The 23485-nt window shown below is 45.0% G+C and overlaps 1 protein-coding gene across 1 annotated transcript in view; it reads left to right on the top strand.

The window, feature by feature from the left end:
• LOC147701135 (uncharacterized) overlaps positions 1–23485 on the top strand; it is a 169011-nt gene that overhangs the window by 124497 nt on the left and 21029 nt on the right. Inside the window, exon 4 of the mRNA XM_086929905.1 lies at positions 7022–7135. Coding sequence (XP_086786031.1) covers positions 7022–7135 — 114 coding nt within the window. The remainder of the gene's footprint in view (positions 1–7021; positions 7136–23485) is intronic.

The raw sequence follows: 23485 nt of genomic DNA, 5'->3' as shown, positions 1-23485 counted from the left end.
GGTTCCTGTGTAACGCCAAATATTTATTGTTTTAGACACAAAGGTTTTGGGAATGTATTACATGTAAAGAATTTGCCCCCAGCTTAAAATTCAGTATATAAGGAGCAACCCTTTTTGTACAATTTGAACAGGCTCCTAGACACTGCCCATGTGTGGTTTCTGTGACTTCTGTGTCCCTGCAGTAATAAACCTTTGGTCTTTGACGCCACCATCGAGAAGCCCGTGTTTCTGTTCATTTGCGCACCAAGGCAGGTGGAACTCCGGGGTCTTTGGGTGTTGTTCCCTGACACCTCTGGACGGAACCAAAAAGTCCAGAACTCCAGATCCCGACCACAGTTCAGCGACTCCATCGCCGACTTCATCAGCACACATGCCCTCGCTTCCACAGACTACATCCTCCTCGGGGACCTGAACGTCCACCTTGAGAACAACAATGACACCAACTCCACCACCTTGATCGACAACCTAACCAACTTCGTACTCAGACAACTTGTCACAACACCCATCCACTCTGCCGATCACACGCTTGACCCCATCTTCTCCACAAGCCCCCACGTCTCCTTCAACCACACCACCGAACTCCACTGGACCGACCATCGCTGCATACACTTCACCTTCAAGATACCCACCACGCACCACCGCACCCAACAGATGCCTTGCTGCTGCTGGAGCGAAGTCACCGAAGACCAGCTAACCACCACCCTCGCCCAGAGCCCACCCGTCGACCCCACCGACCCCGACACCACCGCCCGTAACCTCTAACAGTGGAGCAGCGACTGCGTCAACACCCTCGCCCCAATCAAGAAACCCTCCAACAGTCAATCAATCAATCAATCAATCTGGGGTTGGTAAAGCACGCTACTCACCCGTGAGGTTCTCAAGACACTGGGGGAGGGAAAGGTGGGGCTGCTCCGATTAGCCAGGTCTTGAGAGCCCGCCTGAAGGCGTGCAGGGTAGGTGAGCATCTTATTTCTACTGGGAGAGTGTTCCATGCTGTGGCTGCGGTGTAGGAGAAGGCTCTCCCACCAGCTCTGCTTCGGTGGATGCGGGGGACCACTGCCAGAGCGAGGTCGGCTGAACGGAGGTTCCTCTTGGGTTTGTGGAAGCTCATTCGGTTGTTGAGGTATTGGGGTCCGAAGTTATGCAGGGATTTGAAGGCATGCATGAGTAGTTTGTAGGTGACCCTTTTCTCAATGGGGAGCCAGTGGAGTTCTCACAGGTGTGGAGTTATGTGGTCGTGGTGTGTTGTCCCTAGTATGAGCCTGGCGTCAGCGTTTTGGATAGTTTGGAGTTTGCGTAGTAGGGATTTCTTTATTCCGACTTAGAGGCAGTTGCCGTAGTCGAGCCTGTTGGTGATGAGTGCGTGGGTGACGGTCTTTCTGCAGTCTGGGGGGATCCATTTGAAGGACTTACATAGGATTCGGAGGCAGTTGAAACTGGTGGAGGAGATAGCGTTGACTTGGAGGTTCATGGAGAGGGAGGAGTCGAGGACTATGCCGAGGTTCCGAGCATGGTCCGTCGGGGTTGGCGGGGGACCGAGAGTGGGAGGCCACCAGGAGTAGGTAGTGGGGCCGGGTCCGAAGATTAGAACCTCGTTTTTTTTGGAGTTGAGTTTGAGGCAGCTCTCCTTCATACAGGTGGCCACGTTTTTCATTCCTTCTTCGAAGCTGAGTCTGGTGTCTTCTGGGTTGCTGGTGAGGGAGAGGATGAGCTGGGTGTTGTCAGCGCAGGAAACAATGCTAAGTCTGTGCTGTCTGACCATGGTGGCGATGGGGGCCATGTAGATGTTAAAAAGGGTCGGGCTCAGAGAAGATCCTTGTGGGACTCCGCAGACGATGTCGATGGGTTTGGAGAGGAAGGGGGGAGCATGACCCTCTGTGTTCTGTTGGAGAGGAAGGATCGGATCCAGCTGAGGGCGCCTCCCTGAATTCCGGTGTTGTGGAGCCTGGTGGTTAGTCTGCGGTGTGAGACATTATCGAAAGCTGTGGAGAGGTCCAGGAGGATGAGGGCTGCGGTGTGGTCCTGGTTGAGCAGCATACAGATGTCGTCGGTGGCGGCGATCAGGGCTGTCTCGATGCTGCGGTTGCTGCGGTAAGCCGGATTGGGAGGGGTCCCTTATGTGGTTTTCTTCAATGAAGGTTGTCAGCTGGGTGTTCACAAGCCTTTCTGTGACTTTGGCAGTGAAAGGGAGTAGGGAGATGGGTCGGTAGTACTTGAGGTTAGTAGGGTCAACCAATGGTTTTTTGAGGAGGGGCTTCACCTCAGCGCGTTTCCAGTCCATGGGGCACTTGCCCGAGGTCAGGGAGGAGTTGATGGTGTGGGCTAGTTCGGGTGCGATGGCCGTAGAGGCTCTGTGGAAGATATGCAGGGGGCAGGGGTCCGTGGGGGCTCCTGAATGAGTTTTCATCATGGTGGCGGCAATATGTTCGACGGGAGCGGGGGTCCAGGTGGTGATAGTTGGTTTGATGGTATGAGTGGTCGTAGAGATAAAAGTGTTTGTTGGTTCATTGAATTTGTAGTAAAGGGACATGATCTTCTGGTGGAAGAAGATGCTGAGCTTGTTGCAGAGGTCTTGGGAGGATGGGATGTCAGTGGCTTCGCAAGAGGGTTTGGTGAGATGCTTGATGACATTGAAGAGTTTGCTTGTGTTGGCTGCATTGGTGTTGATTTTTTCCCTGATGAAGGTTCTTTTGGTGTTCCTTATCAGCTGGTGATAGTTCTTCATGGCGACCTTGTGGTTGGTGTGGGCTTCAGTGGTCTTCTGGTTCCTCCATGTTCTCTCGAGGCACCTGCAGGTGCGTCTGGCCTCTAGGAGTTCGGTGGTGAACCGAGCAGATTTCGCTGGGCGTTTAGTGGTAGACTGCCGGAGGGGGGCTAGTTTATCAGCGCAACTGGCAATCCACAGGTGAAGTTCCTTGGCAGCGGCGTCAGGGTCGGCGGTTGCTGGTTTGGCCGCGGTGCTGGAAGTAAAAGTGAAATAGATGCAGTGGTGGTCTGTCCAGGAGTGTCGGGTGGTGTGGGTGAACCAGATGTTTTTTAGCCCTTCAGCGAAAATGGGGTCCAGAGTGTGTCCAGCGATGTGGGTGGGTGTTTTTACTAGTTGATTGAGTCCCAGGTTGGCGAGATTCTCAAGTAGCACATTGGAATCGGGGTCCTGGAGGTTCTCGAAGTGAAAATTTAGATCCCCGAGTAGAATGTAGTCCGTGGAGGTGATGGCGTGGGATGCGGCGAGTTCTGTGATGGTGGTAATGGGTTGGGCGCGAGGTCCTGGTGGTCTGTAGATGAGCGTGCCCTGAAGCGTTGTCCTGGGGTAGGTGCGGATCTCGAAGTGGAGGTGTTCTAAGTTGGGAAGAGTGCTGCTTGGGCTGGGGATGAAGAGTTGGAGGGAGGTTTTGTGTACAATGGTGAACCCTCCCCCCGGGCGGTTTGTGCGGTCTATCCTCTGGAGCGTGTAGCCGTTTGGTATAGCTGTGGCGATGTCAGGTCCGGAGCTTGTGTTAGTCCAGGTCTCAGTGAAGAAGGCGACGGCAGGGGCGAGAGTGTCCAGTAGGTCCCATACTCCGATGGCATGCCGATGCAGGGAGCGTACGTTGAGAAGGATGCAGTTGATGGTGCTGGTGTGTTTGGCAGCAGACAGTACTTTGCTGGCTATGTGTGTGGCGTCCGTGGAGAATGTGCTTCGGCAGTGGGCAAACAAGAAGGCTTCATGTGTGTTGCAGCGTGATGCTCGTACGCAGTGCTTGAGGTGGCTGGGTTTGAGTGCGAAAAGGCAGGTGAAGGTGTAACGGTGGAGGCCTGGCGGACCAGGGATCCTGGTGCTGGGCGCTGTCCAGGCGCGGAAGGGCACAGACGGGCTTGCCTTAGGCGCGCCCGCTGCGGGCGTCCGCTACGTGGCCGAGCAGCGGTCGCCGTTATCAAGGGGAGGGGACGGGATCGAAGAGGAGGAGGGCGGGTGTCTTGTTGGGCGGGACTAAGGGGCACACCAACAAGCCAGCTGGTTCACTGAAGACCTCCAGGCCTCCAAGTAAACCTGCAGAAAGCTGGAGAAGATATGGCTCCGTGAATAACACCGGACAGCCAAGCAGCCCACAAGAACGCCACCGGCAGACACCATCACCTCATCAGATCTGCCAAAAGGGCCTCCTTCAAAGACCGCTTAGACAACAACGCGCACAACAGTAAAGAGCTCTTCAACATCGTGAAGGAACTCTCCAACCCCAGCTCTAACACCAATGACGTCCCACCCACGCAAGACATGTGCTGGCCACCTTCTTCCACCGCAAGATCGCAGACATCCACGACAGCTTCAACGCCATGACCACCCTGACAACCACTGAAACCTCTGCCCCCATGACCACAATCAGCACCAACCGCCTGCTCTCCTGGACCAACATCAACGACGACGACACCATCAAGTTCATGAACACCATCCACTCCGGATCTCAATCAGAACCACGCCCAAACCACATCTTCAACAGAGCCAGCAGAGCCATCGCACTCCATCTCCGGAAAGTCATCAACACCTCCTTTGAGACAGCAACCTTCCCGGGGAGCTGGAAGCATGCCAAGATCAACGCCTTACTCAAGAAACCCAAAGCGGACCTCAATGACCTCAAGAACTTCCGACCCATCTCCCTGCTCCCGTTCCTGTCATTTATGCAGCATGTTTTAGAGCCATACTAATTATTGTTTGCAGCTAGCCAAATTCTTCAAGACAGCAGCACAACATATCTTTACACCACATCCCGAAACATCTGAAACATAATATATTTTCTTATGCATAATTGATTTTGATGTTTATCATCTGTAAACAGCTTAGCTTAATTCGTGCAGTTGCCTGTGTACAAACCATTTTACATTTGTATATGCACTTTCATCCATAAGCTTAATACATGATGCCCACCACTGTTCTATTACCTGGATTCCTGTTTTTTGTCATGGCTGCCTGAATAAAGACCTCCTTCACCCTAATTATTTGGCCGTTCAGTCAAATTGTATATCTTAATGATATACTGTTTTTCCAGCCACTAGGTAAATAACAGAAATGATGTACTATTTGGCCGGCAGTTGGATAAATAGCCACTTCTTTATATATATATGTCAGTTCAGCTTCATACAAATCAGCACAGTAACTTTCCTTGATGTGCTGTGTTTCATGAAAAGGTAGTACATGTGTAGGAGAAGAACTTTACCCAACAAGAACATGAAGTATGCTTTTGTAGAGGATGGTCTACTTCCCTGTATGGAATTGTATTCTATATAGAACTTCGCACAGCATGAAGTCACTAAGGGTGGGCGTAAAATCCATTTCGCGGGCGAATTTGCGGATTTTCTGCGATTTCGCGATCCGCGAAATCGCGGTAAAATCCGCGAATCAGCGGGGACGAATTTTCAGCCAAGCAAGGGTTACAGCAGCAGGTGCAAAAGTTGAACCTAATTTCTTTGTAACCTTTTACAAAAGGGTTACAAACAAATTAACTTCAACTTGAACACCTGCTGCTAATTGCTCCTGGCGCCTCGTTGCCTACTTGCAACTATTCTCTGACCCTGCTCTGACCCTTGAAGCAGGGTCAGAGCATAGTTACAAGTAGGCAACGAAGCACCTGTCCAAGGAATTAAACCTCATCAGGAAGCACTTACAGATTTAAAAAACAGGAAGAAGGGAGAGGATGGCAAATACACCCATTTTGAGTTGTCAGGAGGGGTTAAACTAAAAGAGACCTTTACAGCACAATTTTCATATGCATTTTGCTAAAAATAAAAATCTGTTTGTTCTGTAGGGGCAACTCAGGAATCTGGCCCTTCAGAGATCCAGCCTCTCTTTCTTTCTCTCGTTCTCTCTCTCCCTCTCTCTTTCCCTCTCTTTCTCTCTATCTATCTATCTATCTATCTATCTATCTATCTATCTATCTATCTATCTATCTATCCATCTATCTGTCTATCTATCTATCTATCTCTCTCTCCCTCTCCCATAAACGACTCCATGGGTAACTTCGCTATGCAAGCGGCTCGCGTAGACGCAAAAATCCCCGCTAACACGCAAAAAACCCCGCGAACACGCAAAAAACCCAGCGAACACGCAAAAAAACAAAAAAACACAAATTCGCACAAATTCGCGAATTTTGCGGATCGCGAATTCGCAAATCCGCAAATTCGCGGATCGCGAATACGCAAAATTCGCCCATGCTTAGAAGTCACATACAATTCCCAAAAGAATGCCTAGAAAGCTACACCAACTTCATTTTGTGGTGTACTATACGCAATGTTTATGAACGGCAAACAATGTAAAGGTACCTTTGAGCTGAGAACTAACGTATATGCTTTTTGGTGACTAGGGCCCATTGTTCCCACTTCTTTTATGAGTCAGCAAATGAATACTGGATTGGTATTGCTAGTAGTTTCAACCTGAGTGGTTACAAAATCGTGTACTCGGAAAGTTGGCATGGTCAATATGAATCCCAGGGGCTTGGTCCATTATCTGTTTCCCAATATGAAATGCATAATGTTTTATTAGCATCATTTCACATTTAGAATTTTTCCACTAATTCAGCTTACTATAGCATCCTGAGAAAATAAATAACCTGCTGCCTTTCAATTGTTCTCCATAGTGTGGTGCAAGACTACGATAGGTCTCTGGATGTTAGTAAATTTGATCTTTTAGTTATCAATAAACAGTCAACTTCAAGATAGACAGAGGACATCATTTCAGTTTAAGGATCATTGCCCAAAAATATTCCGCACTGCTCTGGAGGTAATACCTATCCACTATCAAGTATGTTCTGCAGTGTATTTTTGGGATTGGCGCTGCATTATAGTAGAATTCTTCAACTATATTTAGACCTCATTGGTGGTTCTTCTCTGTCTAATTTTAACTCCAGGGTTTGATGTCTGTTATTCATTAGTATGGTCACACTTGCACTTCTATTTTTGCATGGACAACAGATTATTGGCATTCTTCCTGGGAAGTTGGTTTTGCCCTTTAGTAGTATGCAAATAACTATTCATACTTCCCCTTTTTCAGGAGTATCTACAGCAGCAATCACAGGAATAGTGGTTGCCAGCATTCTGCTTTTGGTACTACTGGTTGGGGTGCCTCTTTGTGTGACAAGAAAAATCAGGAAGAGGAGCAACACAGGTAAGAGGAGAAATGGAGGAAAAGCACTGGGGCATTCTCCACAGCAGGTGTCCAGACTCTGAGCATTATAGTGTTAAGACCACACTGTTTATGTGAGCTGTGATGCAGCTCCCACAAGGTGTAAACAGCCAGATGCATATTGGTAAACTGCTAGCTGTAAGGACCTTCTGTCTCACCCTTAAAGCATTGGGGGCAAGACATTTGTGAAAATGCATATGGCATGTGTTCTATAGTTATCCAAACAACATAGTGGTTAGGAAAATAATGTGCTGAAACTGAAAACGTGCATTAAGAAAAAACATAATCCCATAACTGTCCTCCACATATGAGGGCATTAAAACAGTCTCATGTCAAGATGTTTCCATGTAGCTGACAAGGACCTAGACACTTTTTTCAGCCAACCCTTGAGAGACCATAGCAGAACAAACGTTGGAGGTTGTTTCCTCTAATTGTGTTCACCTCAGTTGTGAGAAACTTTCTGAATAGAAAAAAATGTCAGCAGGGCAAATCCTGGTATCTGGATCAAGAATCACTTCATGAGCTTGGATGCATCAAGATGTAGTAAGTAACATGGCTGTAGTAGGCTCTTAAGGCCTATATTCCCAATAAAATATGTATGGTTAGCTGCAGCGGTAGCCTGCCATTTAATTATCCAGTGTTCTACTGCAGCTTCCAAGTACTTTTCTAATAACCAACTAAAGCAGAAACATTCTTAGGGATGGCTCTTATGGTCACAAATTGAGATATCACTTCCCAATGGAGGTCTCCTTCTCCTCACACTCTCTCACAGTCGTGCCGGAGGGTGGAGTGGTGTGCACTGAAGGAGGAACTGGTCTACGAGGCCAGGGACTACTCCCCCTTATTCATGGCTGAGTACTGAGGAAGTGGTTGGGACAATAAATCTATGGTACTACTGGAGGGGTGGGGGAGCCGCTGTTGTTGCTAGTTTGTGATGATGTACTGTATGAACCAAAAGCCAGTTCTTGTAATTGCACTATGGGATTCTATTGCTGATCAAGATAAATGTGTTGTATTGTTCTTACTTTTTTTTGCACAAAATCAATAAAATCTGTTTAAAAAAAAAATTGTATTCATGACAAAAGTGTGCTATGCTTTAATGCGATCCTAATGGAATCAAAGCTTGTGAGAAAGTGCCTCTTTTGTGTGGTCAACCTAAATTTTTAAGATTGAAGCTGCTGGATATTTGTGCACTAAACACCGCTAACAACAACCCGGTGCTATCCTCAGAACCATAAAACATGGTTGCATTAGCTAAACCCTAATCGGCATAATTACGTTTACAATAACACCATATTATATATGGTGTTCAAAGCTAAATATCATCAATGGACTATATAAAACTCTTATTACAAACAGTTGGAGGAGTACCACCCGATGAGAGGAGAGAAGGCTCTTTTCCTGACAAGGAAACACTGTTCCTTTGTTAGTAAACCCCTCACTCACCACCTAGTGGTGACTTGCTTCATCATCGGGGCCCACCCAAGTGGCCTAGCGTCACTTGGGTGTGCTTCAACACCTGGTTTACAGTGGAGCAGGTAGTGAAGTGTGGGGTGCAAAAAAACAGTGTGAATGTTAAAATTGTCCTGGTTAACACTTCAGTATTAGCTTTAATAAAAAGGTAACTGGACAAAGTTTAAAACGTATGGTGAGATACTGGCAGGGGAGTTACGGCCTGTGTATCTCTGCTATGTGTTGGTCGACATGTTTCTACCTTATGGGGTAATCCCCGGTATTCCTCAGGACCAAAAACAAGGAAGTGGGAGGTGTGGGTCCCCTAAAAGACGCACCCTGTCCTAATTCCTTTGTCTTCCAGAAGATAAAACTGTATCTCTGGGGATTCACTCCTAAGGTTTAGGAGATGAACAAAAAACCTAGGGAAGGAAAAAGAAGTAAAGGAAGTAATTACTATCCTGTTACGAAGTGCAGTGTTTTTGGTGAAAAAACGTCGTGCAGGTTGTCCTTTCGTTCCACGGTGGTGAATGGAAAAGGTGCCTTCTCAAGTAGAGGGCGTGTCTACTTATGGGGTGGGAGCGTGCTCATTTTTGTGAGAGTGCGCTGTGGTATTTGTATACCTATGGACGAGTCTATGGTTGAGGCATGAGTGTCCTTAGTGCGTGCCTAGGTCAGCATGCTTTAATGAGGAAAGAATTTAGCGCGGTGCTTATAGTATTAACAGCGTGAGTTGTACTGCGCTTAAAACAATGCCATACATTCGGTAAAAGGATTGCAAAATTATCCTACTGTGGATGCGTGGTGAACAAAAGACATACAGGACTCTCACAAACATAAAACATATAGAGAGGCACGGAGCTGGACTCGACAGAGTCAGGGCTTACTTCAGTAATGCTCGTGATTGACTTCATCGAGCTGGGGGTAGGCACTTCACGTCTGCCAACGTATTCTATGTGGAGAAGTATGGATTCGATTAATCCTTTGCTCTTCACGACGAACTGTAAGTAGATTTTCCCTCCCCTGGGGCTGAACTAATTCCTTGAACGCCCCAGCTCACGCCCATTAGATCTACTCATGTTGAGATTAATCGAATCCATACTTCTCCACATAGAATACGTTGGCAGACGTGAAGTGCCTACCCCCAGCTCGATGAAGTCAATCACGAGCATTACTGAAGTAAGCCCTGACTCTGTCGAGTCCAGCTCCGTGCCTCTCTATATGTTTTATGTTTGTGAGAGTCCTGTATGTCTTTTGTTCACCACGCATCCACAGTAGGATCATTTTGCAATCCTTTTACCGAATGTATGGCATTGTTTTAAGCGCAGTACAACTCACGCTGTTAATACTATAAGCACCGCGCTAAATTCTTTCCTCATTAAAGCATGCTGACCTAGGCACGCACTAAGGACACTCATGCCTCAACCATAGACTCGTCCATAGGTATACAAATACCACAGCGCACTCTCACAAAAATGAGCACGCTCCCACCCCATAAGTAGACACGCCCTCTACTTGAGAAGGCACCTTTTCCATTCACCACCGTGGAACGAAAGGACAACCTGCACAACGTTTTTGCACCAAAAACACTGCACTTCGTAACAGGATAGTAATTACTTCCTTTACTTCTTTTTCCTTCCCTAGGTTTTTTGTTCATCTCCTAAACCTTAGGAGTGAATTCCCAGAGATACAGTTTTATCTTCTGGAAGACCAAGGAATTAGGACAGGGTGCGTCTTTTAGGGGACCCACACCTCCCACTTCCTTGTTTTTGGTCCTGAGGAATACCGGGGATTACCCCATAAGGTAGAAACATGTCGACCAACACATAGCAGAGATACACAGGCCGTAACTCCCCTGCCAGTATCTCACCATACGTTTTAAACTTTGTCCAGTTACCTTTTTATTAAAGCTAATACTGAAGTGTTAACCAGGACAATTTTAACATTCACACTGTTTTTTTGCACCCCACACTTCACTACCTGCTCCACTGTAAACCAGGTGTTGAAGCACACCCAAGTGACGCTAGGCCACTTGGGTGGGCCCCGATGATGAAGCAAGTCACCACTAGGTGGTGAGTGAGGGGTTTACTAACAAAGGAATAGTGTTTCCTTGTCAGGAAAAGAGCCTTCTCTCCTCTCATCGGGTGGTACTCCTCCAACTGTTTGTAATAATTCCTTGATCAGGGGATCAGGAGTATTCCCCGTCCAGCCCCTTTGGACGAAATTCCTTACTCTCTACTTTTGTTATAGCTATATAAAACTCTGCCATGACAAGAGACCCATGATTCCAGGCCTACCACCATAGCCTGAAGCCCATACTGACAAAACAAACTCCTTTTAAATATTAATAAGTCACCCCTATGTAAGCCGAGTATAACTATGAGGCAGGGTGCTTGGTGTTACAAAGCAGAATATTTAGTGGGATGGGTTACCCCTTCTAAATTATAGTTCTGGAAGAGGGGAGAAGTCATACACTTACACAGGCTAGTGCCAGTTAAACATGGCAAACCCGTGTTATTTCATCAAAAAACTCTACACCTTTGGAAAAACGGAAACATTGCTGTACCTGCTGTTTGAGACCAAGGAAAAGCCCTAATGGAACGGACTATCTATTCCAAGAAGTCCTTTGTGGTGGGCAGTCCCAAGCGATTGCTGATATACGAGTTGGGGTGCCCAGAAGAAATTAAGGGCTAGACTGAAGCCACCATAATCTAGACTAGTGCTGACTGAAACATTTACTTTCCTGCATCCATCTGTAAGTACATTTCCAGTGTTCTACTACACCTTCACAGAGGTGGTTTAATAAACATTTAGAATACTAAGATTCCATCTTCATAACAAAAGTGTGGCACACTTGAATCCAACCTTGATGGAATCAAATCTGTGAAATTAAAGCAATTTTCTTTTGAAGTAAGCAATATAAATGGGGTTCATGTTATCATGGAAAGTAGGGTTAGTACTATAGAAAGCTAAAATCAAGACACATTTTCTAAACATTCTCAGTTATCTTCCTCATTCATTTGAGTTAAACTTTCGGACACAGTGAAAATGGACTTTCAACACCCACAGCAGGCTGTCAGTTCACTCCCTAGTCATCAACTGCGGTTTCATCACAAGGTTCTAATGGCCAACATTTTGGACTCAACGCAAAAGTGAGGCCCTCCTGACTGCCATTTTGTTGAAATAGGAGTTGTTGAATTTAAATTCATTTCTGAGGAAGAGGCTGAAGTAAATGAGCATTGAGATGTTAATGCATGTATGATTAAAGCTGATTAAGTGTGTGGTGGGGGCACAGAGTTATGAGTTTTACTAATTTGAGGAATAATATCCTTTTGAAGGAACTAAAAATCGTTAAAGATAGAAAAATCTGGTTACCAAAAATGTTTATTCACCCTATTCATCAGCTCCCTAATTTTTTAATAGTGCCATTTTGGTCGGAATGGTTGGCTGGAATGTGCAGGGATGGGCACTTGGTTAATTCAAAAAATTATGAGAAAATCTGAGAAAATCATTCAAATAACAAAGGTTAAAGTGAAGTTTACAAATAAGTTAGGTGCTAAGAACTTAACATATATAAAAAAGCTAGAAATGTTGTGATTAAAAAAGGCTAAGTTGATGTTATAGACAGGTATTGAAATGAGACAAGACCTAACATTATTATACCCAAAAACACAGAAATACAAAGGTTATAGATTAATCAACTAACTATAATTTGTGTCTTCATCATGCTCTGCTTATGGCCTCATATAATACATCCCTTTGACACGTTTAGTAACATAATTGTGGAGATTACTGATTAGATAAGGGGAACAGTATTCTTCAAAATTTCTCACGAGTACTGGGGTCACCCCAAAAGCAATTCATGAAAAAATAGGCAATGGGGGATGGAAAATGAGAGCATGCACAGGGTTGGGTATCTATGTCATGTGTGATGTCATAAGCAGTGTGTGATATGGCTGCAACTCATATACATATATACCTAGAATTTCGGAAGCGGTAGTGTAAAAACAGCTGAATGGAGTTATGGAATTTCACCAAATTTGGCAGAAAGTTGGTACCTTACTCAGGAAGCACGCTTTTCATGATTTGATATCAATCTGTTCTGCTGTTTTAGAGATATTTGCATTTATAGAGGTGCTGAAGTGGGCTTGAATGGTTAAAAGCATAGGTATATCTGGATGGTTGGCACTGTAAATTAAAAAAAAATAAAAAATCTGATTGGCCCAAAGAAATAAAGCAATCTGATTGACCAAGGGAGGTTTTTTCCCCTGTCTGTCAATTATCAGCTATGTGATTGGCTGGCCAAGACTTCAACAGAAATCTGGCCCATGCTCTGAAGTTCAGTTGAAAAAACTATATGTGGGTAGGCAAGCGTACCCTTACCAAATGGCATTTCTAAAGGTGACTCAGATCCTCCCCGGACCAAAACAAAAACAAATGTCATGCTGCAGGTACCACAATAGTACGCAGGACCAAGTACAGCTCTCCCATGAGGTGGTATGAAACCTCCATGGAAACCACCGAGCAAGCAGCACCCCATGGTTCTCAGGACTGGCAAAGCTTCAGAATGTGAAGCTTTCATTGTCCGGCAGTATTATCTGGGTGAAGCTTGTACTGTGGTAATCATGGAGTTCAGAGGTAATGCTAAAAAAATGGTTGGATCCCATGGCGGTTATGAGCCCTGTTCCCACCCCCACCACGCACAGGTAAAAAAAGTGTGGGACAGAAGTTTCGGCGTCTTCAGGGTGTTGCACTTATGGCCTTGTCAGGGGCCAACCCACTAAGTGTGGGTGGTGGGAGAATATGATTTTAAAAAGAACTCAGAAATTCAGCACAAATAAAAAAGTTAAAGGTCGCATTATAGCTAGGATTGGTAATACATTCTTTACTTTAAAAAAAAAAACCTAGGCATTCACTGAAAAAAGACAAAGTTAAGTGGTCGTATAGTTAGATATTAAAATATTACAAAACGAACTATAACTTGTTGCCTTGTCATGCACTCTGTATGACCACACACACTATTGAAACAATATTAAAAAATAGAGTGATCTTATTAGCCGAGAGGGCTTTTTTCCTGATGGTCTCTTCAGTCCTATGTGAGCAGCACCTTCCCACAGCATCGAAAGAGCTGATTGGCTTGCCAACATGAAGAAAATTGGTGCCGCCACCATTAACTTACTTGGAGACTTGATCCCTGTCTTCTGAACTTGATTCAAAATAACTTGTGGGTATGGACATCCCGACGCTCAAGTAGGGGTGCAAAGGGACCCACATTGGAGCAAGAAGTACGCTCTTCACAACGCCTTGCAAATCTGCAAATTTTTCAATATCTGGGTGCCTCAGATGATGCTTGAGATGCAATGCTACGGTATTGTAAAAAGAAAAATAGTTATAGTTAGCTATTAAAACATTTTTTTTAAATACTGAAATTCACAATGTATAGTTTATCGAACTAACTAAAACTCACTCCCTTACCATTACCTTCTTATGACCTCAAACATTACATCATTCAAAAATTTACATCATTGATGACATTAAAAACTCATTGTAAGAAATCATCTAATTGGATTTGTGGCCTTGAAGTAATTCAACACACTACAGCTGTGGACAATTTACTATTCAAGATAATGGTGTTGCTGACTTAAAGACTTCCCATGACTTACAGTTTTATATCGGGATATAGATAAGTATACATTTGCCTCTGTAAAGGCATTTTCTTTCAGGCTCAATGGCTAACACTCTTAGTTTAGTGAAATACTCAACACATTGTTCTGAGCTGGGCAAAGTGATATATAGCCTAACAGCCATTATTACAACACCATTGAGAGATAAACCACCTCTAAGTGGATATCCTACACTCTAGATGTTTCAACAATCTCCAATGCCTTGAAGTCTTGATAGAGGTTCGGCAAAGAAGCATCCTTGTTTTATGAACATCCTTGCTACAGCAAATTTGTGTACTGCCCTGTGTTACAACTGTTTAATGTGGTCATGTGTCCAGATATACACTGGTGGTTAATATATTGTCAGTTGAAGTATTGGCCCTTCTCATAGCTTTTGGGGTGAATAATTTTGGCTTTAAGTCTTAACCTACTTACAAACATACCTCTACAACCCACATTCAGTGTAGTCAGCCTTTATCTTGCTTAACAGGATGTGATGCTTGCACCCCAAACTTAGTGATTTGTAAACGGTGCACAACTTAACTTTCAACATGAACAATAATGCTTGTTTCCTGGGCACAAGCTAATTCCAACCTATGAGTCTGTTTGTGAATTGTCAGTAACGCTATGCTGATATGTCTATGATGTTGTCATCAATGTTGTCATTTGAGATGTCATCAGTGATTTCACCAATAATGACATTTGTCATAATGTGAGTGATGTAATATATGAGGTCGTAAGCAGTGCCTGATGAGTTACAGTTAGTTCACTAAACTATAACACATGAATTTGAGTGTTTTTCTGTTTTTTAAATTTTAGCTTTTGACTCATTCCCTCAACCACAATTCACTTTAGCCTTTGTGTTTTTTCGGTGAAGTTCACAGTTTTTATCTCCAATTAATGTCACTTTAACCTTTGTTTATACAGTGGCTTTACTGTTTTTTTAAAAATCATATTCTACATGTTGCACGTGCATCTCTTTGTTTATGATGGGATACGCACTGCACATTGATGAGTCCATACACTTTAGTAAAGTGTAACAATATTCTTTATTTCCATCCATTAATACAGTAAGTGACCGGCATTCAGGAGAACATCTCCCACTGTACTCTCAATAACAAAACGTAAAATAAAAACTCTAATCATCATCATAACACCAGACCTATCCAAATCTAAAGTGAAGCACTAACGTCGACTATTGGGCTACACCCCATGTGCTACAAAATGGTGAAATGTGGCGCGTAATGATTTTGTTGTTGCTTTATCCTTCCTTCTACACACCTGCCCTCATTTCACTGACCAACACTTGCACACTTCTAGTTTGATCTTGTTCACATATTTTCACTACTGCACTGACCACCTGAGGAATGGGCAATTGTCCAATATTCCACCATTGTCCATCCTCCAACTTCACCACTGGTGTTATGACAACCACAGCCGTCTTTGGCCACCAGCCACATGGACACTCACAAATCACAAGCAACAAGCAGGAGGCCTGTGAAATAATGTACTGACAAAAGGTCTATAATAGCCAGGCAAAGGATGCATAAACCACACTGCTTTGCCTTTTAATTCAATAAAATGCAAAAACGAAAATCCACAGAGCTAAACAAGGTCTGCAAGGTACACACCAACACACCACACACGCACAACAAAGGCATTTATTTAACACACACCCAAAAACAGAAATACCACCCAAAAACACATTTTGCAACTCAATACAATGCCTTCCATGCCCTAAATGATGTTTGAAATACATACAACACATACCAAAGGAACAGTTGCTTCATCATGCACCCACCCATGACTAGCCCTGTGCCTACTGGTTACCCACAACAATTTTAAAAAAAGAATGACAAGTACAAAAATTGTAGTTGCAGCAACTGCAATGCCCCACTCCAACACACAACATCAATTTACTTGTAAAATATCAAATTCAAAAGTCCTCAAATCCAATGATAATGATGCAGCAGACACAAATAGTCATCCTCCCCGCTCAAAATCCAAAGGCAGAATGAACAGGAGATGGACAAAGCACTGGGAGGAGCCTGCTGGACTGGAACAGGAAGTTGGAGACTCTGAGGCACTTCCTCCCTCTCCCTCCAAAAAGTATTTTTTTTTTTAAAAGGACTCTTTTCACAAAAAAGGACAGCCAAATGTCAATCTGAGGAGTTTTTTTTTCATCTAAATTATCATTTACAGAAGGTTTTATGCTGCTAGAGATATTATTCTTCTCCAAATGGAAAACTTTGTGTGTTCGGTTATTTCGAGCTTCACCACACTTCCGCCGGATGTCGAAGGTGTGTCCAAAATGACGTGTTCGCGATCTCACGCTCTCTCTTGCGGTGGAGAGTGACCTGTTTGCGATATCAGTCTCTTGCGGTGTCTGATGGAAAGGCGAATGACGTGATCATGATCGTGAATTCTCGCGGAATAGCGCGACCTGCTACCAACATCTCGTGGAGCACGGGAACGGATCGGAAATCTCATCGGCAAATGCAAGGATCCCGTTAAGGCTATCGTGCGCGCAGGAACGCATTTTCAAAGCGGGAACATGAAAAAAATCTTTGCTAGGCTGCAGATCGTGGAAATGTTGTCATTTCCACGTTCTCAGCGGAACGCAAAAATTTCAAACTATCGCAAATTCCATGAGCAGAACGGAATTTTACGCCCACCCTTACTTGTTACTACGATTCCTGAGAGATCCGGGAGTGTTGTGTTCTGGGGTATCTAATTATTTGCTTCTTCATTAGTGTGTAGAAGAGCGAGTGAGACACTATAGCTCATCGGTCCTGGATTTTTGAGCACTATGATAGTGGGAAGGCTTAGCCCCTATACATCAAGGTCCCATGTTCCTGCGCATATTCTTGCAAAGGCCCATGCTAACAACGCCCTGTCCCTACACATGGACCAAAACAACATCCTGGACCCATCCCAAAACGGGTTCAGACCGGGCCACAGCACTGAGTCTGCCCACCTGGCTACGACTGAACACCTCCGGACGATCCTCAATGCCGGTCATAGTGCTGTGCTGATTCTACAACACCTCAGCGCAGCCTTTGACACGGTATCCTATAGCATCCTACTTAATCGTCTGGAGTCAGTAGGGATCTCCGGTCTTGCCCTGGAATGGTTCCGTTCCTTCCTGAAGGACAGATCCTTCCGGGTGTCAGCTCCCCCATTTTTATCAAAACCCTATCCCATTGGACGGGGTGTCCCGCAGGGCTCTGCACTGAGCCCATCCCTTTTTAATCTTTACGTGCAGCCACTTGCCGTAGTGGCTAAAGAGTGGGACCTAACGCTGGTGTCTTACGCTGATTACACGCAGCTGGCCATCACTCTCACGGAAGGCCCTTCCACCTCGGCCTCAAGATTTAGGGATGGCCTTGCTGCAGTAGCCCAATGGATGACGGACAACTGCCTGCAGCTTAATGCAGGCAAGACGGAGGTGCTGCTCCTTGGAAAGAACACCAGTTACTGGAATGAGCACTGGTGGCCCTCGTCACTAGGCACCATCCCACCTCCTAAATCCCTGGTCAAAAACCTAGGAGTCTGGATGGACTCCTCACTCAGCTTTCAGGCCCACACAAAAAAAGTGGCAGCTACTTGTGTCGGCCTGCTGAGGAGTCTCAGCCCTATACTTGGCTTCTTTGACGCTAAGGTTCGTCAACTCATTGTCCAAGCCACAATTCTCTCCCGCCTGGACTACGCCAATGTTCTTCTTCTTGGCGCCAACAAAGGAGAGATAGCGCGACTGCAACGCGTGCAGAACTCTGCGGCAAGAGCCTTGGTTGGTCTTCCCCGCAGATGCTCGGCTAGAGCCACTATCCGTAAGCTGCACTGGTTACCTATCGACTCCAGAATCCAGTTCGAAACCCTCATTATGACATTCAAAATCTTTAAACTTGGATGCCCAGAACTGTTACAACCTCTCCTTACACCGTATGTACCGCGGCGCAACCTGCGCTTCTCAGGACAGTACCTACTGAGCGTATCCCGCACAAAGCTCTGCCGCACTGGCGGTCGCTCCTTTAGGGATCTGGGAGCCAAGCTTTGGAACGCTCTGCCATTGAACATCCATTCTTTGGAAAACTTGTCTACCTTCCGGAAGGCCATCAAGACCCACCTGTTCCCCTCTCCTTAGGCCACCTCTATTACACTCTTCCCATCCTCAGTATAGTGTCTGTGGTTTGTTAGCGCCGGGACGCCTCTTTGCTGGGGCAGCTGTTTGCGCTTTACCAAAACTATAACATAACATAACATAACATAACATAGTTCTGTTTATGTGCAGAATCTCTGCACCAGTAGTCCTGGGTCAAAGTGATAAAGCAGAGCACAAGCAGCAGGGCAGACCTCTGTGGGTTAAAAGCAGGCGCCAGGCAGCAAATCAATCTTGTGAAGTACACAGAGTCCTTCCGTAGGTCTAGGAAGTTAACTGTACAGTGAATCTGAGGGCACTATTATTATGACTAGTACCTTCTTTAATATAGTAGAATTTTCTATAGGTTTCTCTTTGAAGTGCTTGGAATGTTCAGACTCCCCTGCCCTGGCCCCAAGCTGGCTACATCGACAATTTAGAGGTGACAAGCCCTTTGTGTAAGGACAGGGCACAGCATATTCAGTTACAAGTAGGGCTGTTCGGAGCTCCTCTCCCCCTTTCTGCCAGCTGATGGCCCATTCAGGCAAACCTATTTCCTCAAATGTGTTACTGTCTGGGAGGAATTCACAAAGTCCTAACTGCCAACTACACCCAGTCATGTGACCTAGAGGAAGCTGCAGGCATCAAATGGCAGAGGCAGGAAAATCCAACTTTCTAGAAGTTTAGCTACAGAGAGAGTGTTACAATTAACCTTGTTGGTACATTCTGCCCACCCCTACCCCCTGCCCCTGTTGGGTTCTCCCACCCTGAAGCTTCCTGTGGAATGTTGGTGTATCTTTTCCTATCATCTGAGTCCTGTCTTCATTCAGGAATTCTAACACTGGTGATGGAACTGCGCAGGGGGCAGTAGTGGCCATCTCCCCTTTGTGTACTCTCTCTACACGTAAGGAAGGATATTTCAAGAAGAAGTTATTCAGCGCTCATGGACTATTATCTATCCTGCCAGGAGGCAGCTGTGCAATCAAGGTTGTTGTGAGGCCACCTGAGACGTGTGCTCATGAGCAGGGTCAGACTCTAATTGTGGGACGTTGTGCACACCATAAGGGATAATAAAGGAATAACCAGATCTAAATGTAATGCTGCCGTGTGTTTGCAGAAGGACAGAGGTGCGATTCGGTTAACTTAGCAGAAGAAGCCTTTCCCTCATTAAGTGAGTGAAGTGTGGATCTTCACAAGTGTAATAATTATCCACGATCCGTGGACCTGCTAGTTTTCACGCACCTGTGGCGTTTCCTTGAAAACCTTCGTTTGGCTGTGTGCAGTGTATTGTTGGAGTCCTGGGTCGAGTTCTGCAGCGGGGATAGTCGGCGGGCTGTCTCTTGGCGCTGTGTAAGGATCCAGTCAAGTGCTGACTAGAAAGATTCAGCTTTGAGGCGCCTGCGCCAAATGTTCCCTAGTCAGCTGGTCGGAAGCCGACTGCCCTCTTCACGACTTTCTTCCTGTGCTAGGGGAACGTCGCCGGCGCACCCGGAGCGAAGGGCCGTCAATCCCCGTCACACAGCCGGTGGAGAATCAGCTGTATCCGGCGCAGAGTGATCTGGCGCTCCAGTAGCTGAGTAAAGTCTATGTGGCAGAGAATCAGTTCACCTGTTCAGACAAGGGCTGTTCGTGGATAAAGTGAAGTTGTGGAAAAGAAGGACAGTCAAGAATCTTATCCGGAACAGCAAGCTCTTTTGACAGTCAGTTGCCCCATGTACTTTGGGTTTTGCTTTAAACAGTGTTATCTTCAATTCAGCTCTCACTCTGGAGCATCCATAACAGATTTCATTTGATTTGTCGAGTTGTGGGCACAACTGTGGTGTTTCCTATTCTAGAGAAGCTATTTACATTAACATTCTGTGTAGTTTTGTGATTTGTAAGTACACTACCCCCTAGTTCATCAGTTTCTACCCTTTCCCCTTATAATATGGCGGCAGCAAGCATGAATCAACCCCTACCTTTCCTGAATGACATAGGGGAACCAGAGATAACCTGGAAGGAATGGGTGAAACTCTTTGAATCGTACCTCATAGCTATAGGAGGACAGAGGTTTAATTCAATAAGAAAACAACATATTTTACTCCATAATCTGGGTGTACAAGGGCGTAAAGTATATGAATCACTACCCATGCCAGAGCAGGAAGGTAATGCTGTTGGAGAAGTGGACATGTATGAGCAGACCATGAAGAAATTGGAAATGCAGTTTGGAGATAGAATACATTTAGTTTTAGAGCGCCAAAAATGTATTAAAAGGAGTCAAGGCAAACAGGAGTCAGTACAGAATTATATTGCTGCTTTGCGGGGTCTCACACAGCTGTGTGAGTTTGGGGAACTCACAGACTCTTTAATAAGAGACCAACTTGTGAGGTGCACAAATAATCCGCGCATCCAAGAGAAATTACTGGCTAAGAATCCAGGGCTAAGAGAAGATTTTGAAATAGCCAAGTCAGTGAAACACACAGCAAGGTGCGTAAAGGAAATGAAACCAGATGTGGAAGTGGTGGCAACTATTAATGATGCTGAAGACAGGAATGAGGTGTATAAGATGAGGTTTAAGGAGAATGCCAACACCAGGACAGATTACAGAGAGAAGGGTCCCAAGTATTACCGGTGTGGTAGCAACAACCATGTTGCCACTTTTTTCCAATGCCCCGCCAGGTATGTCACTTGTAAATAAATGTAATAGGAGGGGGCATTTTGCTAGGGTGTGTCGGGACGGGGAATTTCACACTAGAGATCAGGATAGGAACACAGAAAAGGCCACTAGTAAAGAAGTGAAATGTATTGAACAAAAAATGGAAATGTTTATTTTACAAGTAAAGGATGTCAGTGACACTGTAAATTCTATTTACCCTAAATGTGATATATTAATTGATGATGAACGTGTTGAAATGTTTGCAGATTCCTGTTCCCCGTTCACTCTACTCAATAAGGATGACTATGTCTCCCGGGGGAACAATAAGATTAGTGAGTTAAAAAAAACCAATATTTCTCGTACAGGATACAACAAGGGAATCATTCCTCTTTTAGGTATGAAGAATGCGCAGCTACAATTCAAAGATAGGAAAACTTATGGGACGGTATATGTAGTAAAGTCAGGTTCTAATCTTTTAGGGTGGGTACACCAGAAGGAATTGGGAATCATATTAGACCCCAATAGCCCTGAACAAGTTTTGCTCACAGAGAAGTTTCCAGAGGGGGAGAAGATTTGTGAAGAAACAGCTTTTCAGGGAGGATTTAGGATGTCTGCACAATTTCCAACATAGAATTAAGTTAAAGCAAAATGCAAAACTTGTGGTGCACGGTCTGCACACAGTGCCTTTCAAATTAAAAGAGCCTCTTGAAAATGAGCTGCGCAAGTTATGTGACCTGGATATAATCCAATCTATAGATTGCTCAGAGTGGTTGCCTCCGATAGTTATCGGAGCCAAATCCAACAGTGAAGGGATCCACCTCTGTGTTGACTTGCGCAGTCTCAATGACTGTATCTGGTTGGAAAGATATCCCTTGCCAGTAATCAATGAAATGCTTAGCACCATGGGCCCCGCAAGGTATTTCAGTGTGATAGATCTATCCATGGCGTACCACCAGATCGAGCTACATCCGGATTCAAGACCACTCACGGCGTTCATTACACCCTTTGGAGCATTCATGTTTAAAAGGATGCCTTTTGGCCTTGCGTCAGCTGCAGCCATTTCCAAAAAGCGATGCAGAAGATCTTGGAAGGTGTGGAACACACCATGTGTTTCCAAGATGATATCTTGGTCTATGGAAAAAATTCAGAAGAACACGATTGTGTTTTGAGACAAGTCTTTAAAAGACTCATGGATGCTGGCCTTACAGCAAGGAAGGAAAAGTGCAAATAAAAGTACAACAGGTCGAATACCTGGGTCATTCGAACTCGGAAGAAGGATTTAGGCCTAAGAGCAGCTTGATCCGAGCAGTAAAGGAAGCTCCCAATCCGAGAAACAAAGAAGAGCTCAAGTCCTTCTTGGGGCTTATGGAATATATGTCCAAGTATGTGGACAATTTTGCTACCAAGTGTGAGCCCATGAGAGAGATATTAAAGAAAAACAAAGAGTTTGTGTGGGATGAGGATCAGGAGGCGGTGGCGAAAGGCTTAAAGGAGGACTTAATTAACTCCCCAGCCCTGGGAACATTTGACCCGTCTAAGAAAACCATTCTTGCAACTGACGCATCGAACTATGGGTTGGGTGCCACCCTAGTCCAAAAATATGGAAATGATGAGAAGATTATTGCCTACGCGTCCAGGAGTCTTTCTCCACCTGAAAAGAACTATTCCGTAATTGGACGAGAAGCCTTGGCGTGTTTTTGGGCGGTCAGGCATTTTAAGTTTTTTCTATGGGGTTTGAGGTTCACGATACGGACTGATCACAAGCCACTCACGTTTATATTCTCTGTGAAAGGCCTGGAGAATTGCACCCCACGCATCAGCAGATGGATTCTATGACTCGAACATTTCAATTTCAAGATCAAGCATGTGCCGGGCAAGGGAAACAAAATTGCAGACTTCCTTTCAAGATCAAATGAAAGAAAGAATGGTTTTTAGATGTCAGAGAAAAGGCGCACTGCCAGTATGGAAGAACTTTAGAAGTAAGTAGGGTGTGGTGCAACTGGGTGAGTGGATAACCATATAACCACTCAAAGGATAGTTTAGCGAGCTATACTATTCCAACGTTACAAATAGAGACATACCCTATGCACACACTTGAAAGGTATAAATAATGGGCACAAAGTGTACAAATACAGAGGTTCAATGCAGTGCAGAGAAACAACAATAATATGCAAGTTGGTGTAAATGAATAGACGAGTATTTGTATAGAAATCTTGGTCTCCTTGTTTTAATCAATCACAGCTTGTGAACAACCAGCCGACACGTGTTTCATCGCATCTCGCGAATCTTCAGGGCTCCAATGGTTGCGTTTGGACCAAGCGGTCGCTCTTCCGGTGATACTTCCGACCCGGAAGGGCCCAAAACCGTCCAATTTCAATCTCAAATTGAATTAAATTGGCTTTCAAGCGTAATGCGCTTGTTTTGGGTGGCCCGGGAGAAGGTGT

The sequence above is a fragment of the Lissotriton vulgaris genome, chromosome 7 (genome assembly GCF_964263255.1).
Source record: "Lissotriton vulgaris chromosome 7, aLisVul1.2, whole genome shotgun sequence".
NCBI lineage: Eukaryota > Metazoa > Chordata > Amphibia > Caudata > Salamandridae > Lissotriton > Lissotriton vulgaris.
The sequence above is the reverse complement of the archived record's forward strand: the minus strand, read 5'-3'. Positions and strand labels throughout refer to the sequence as shown.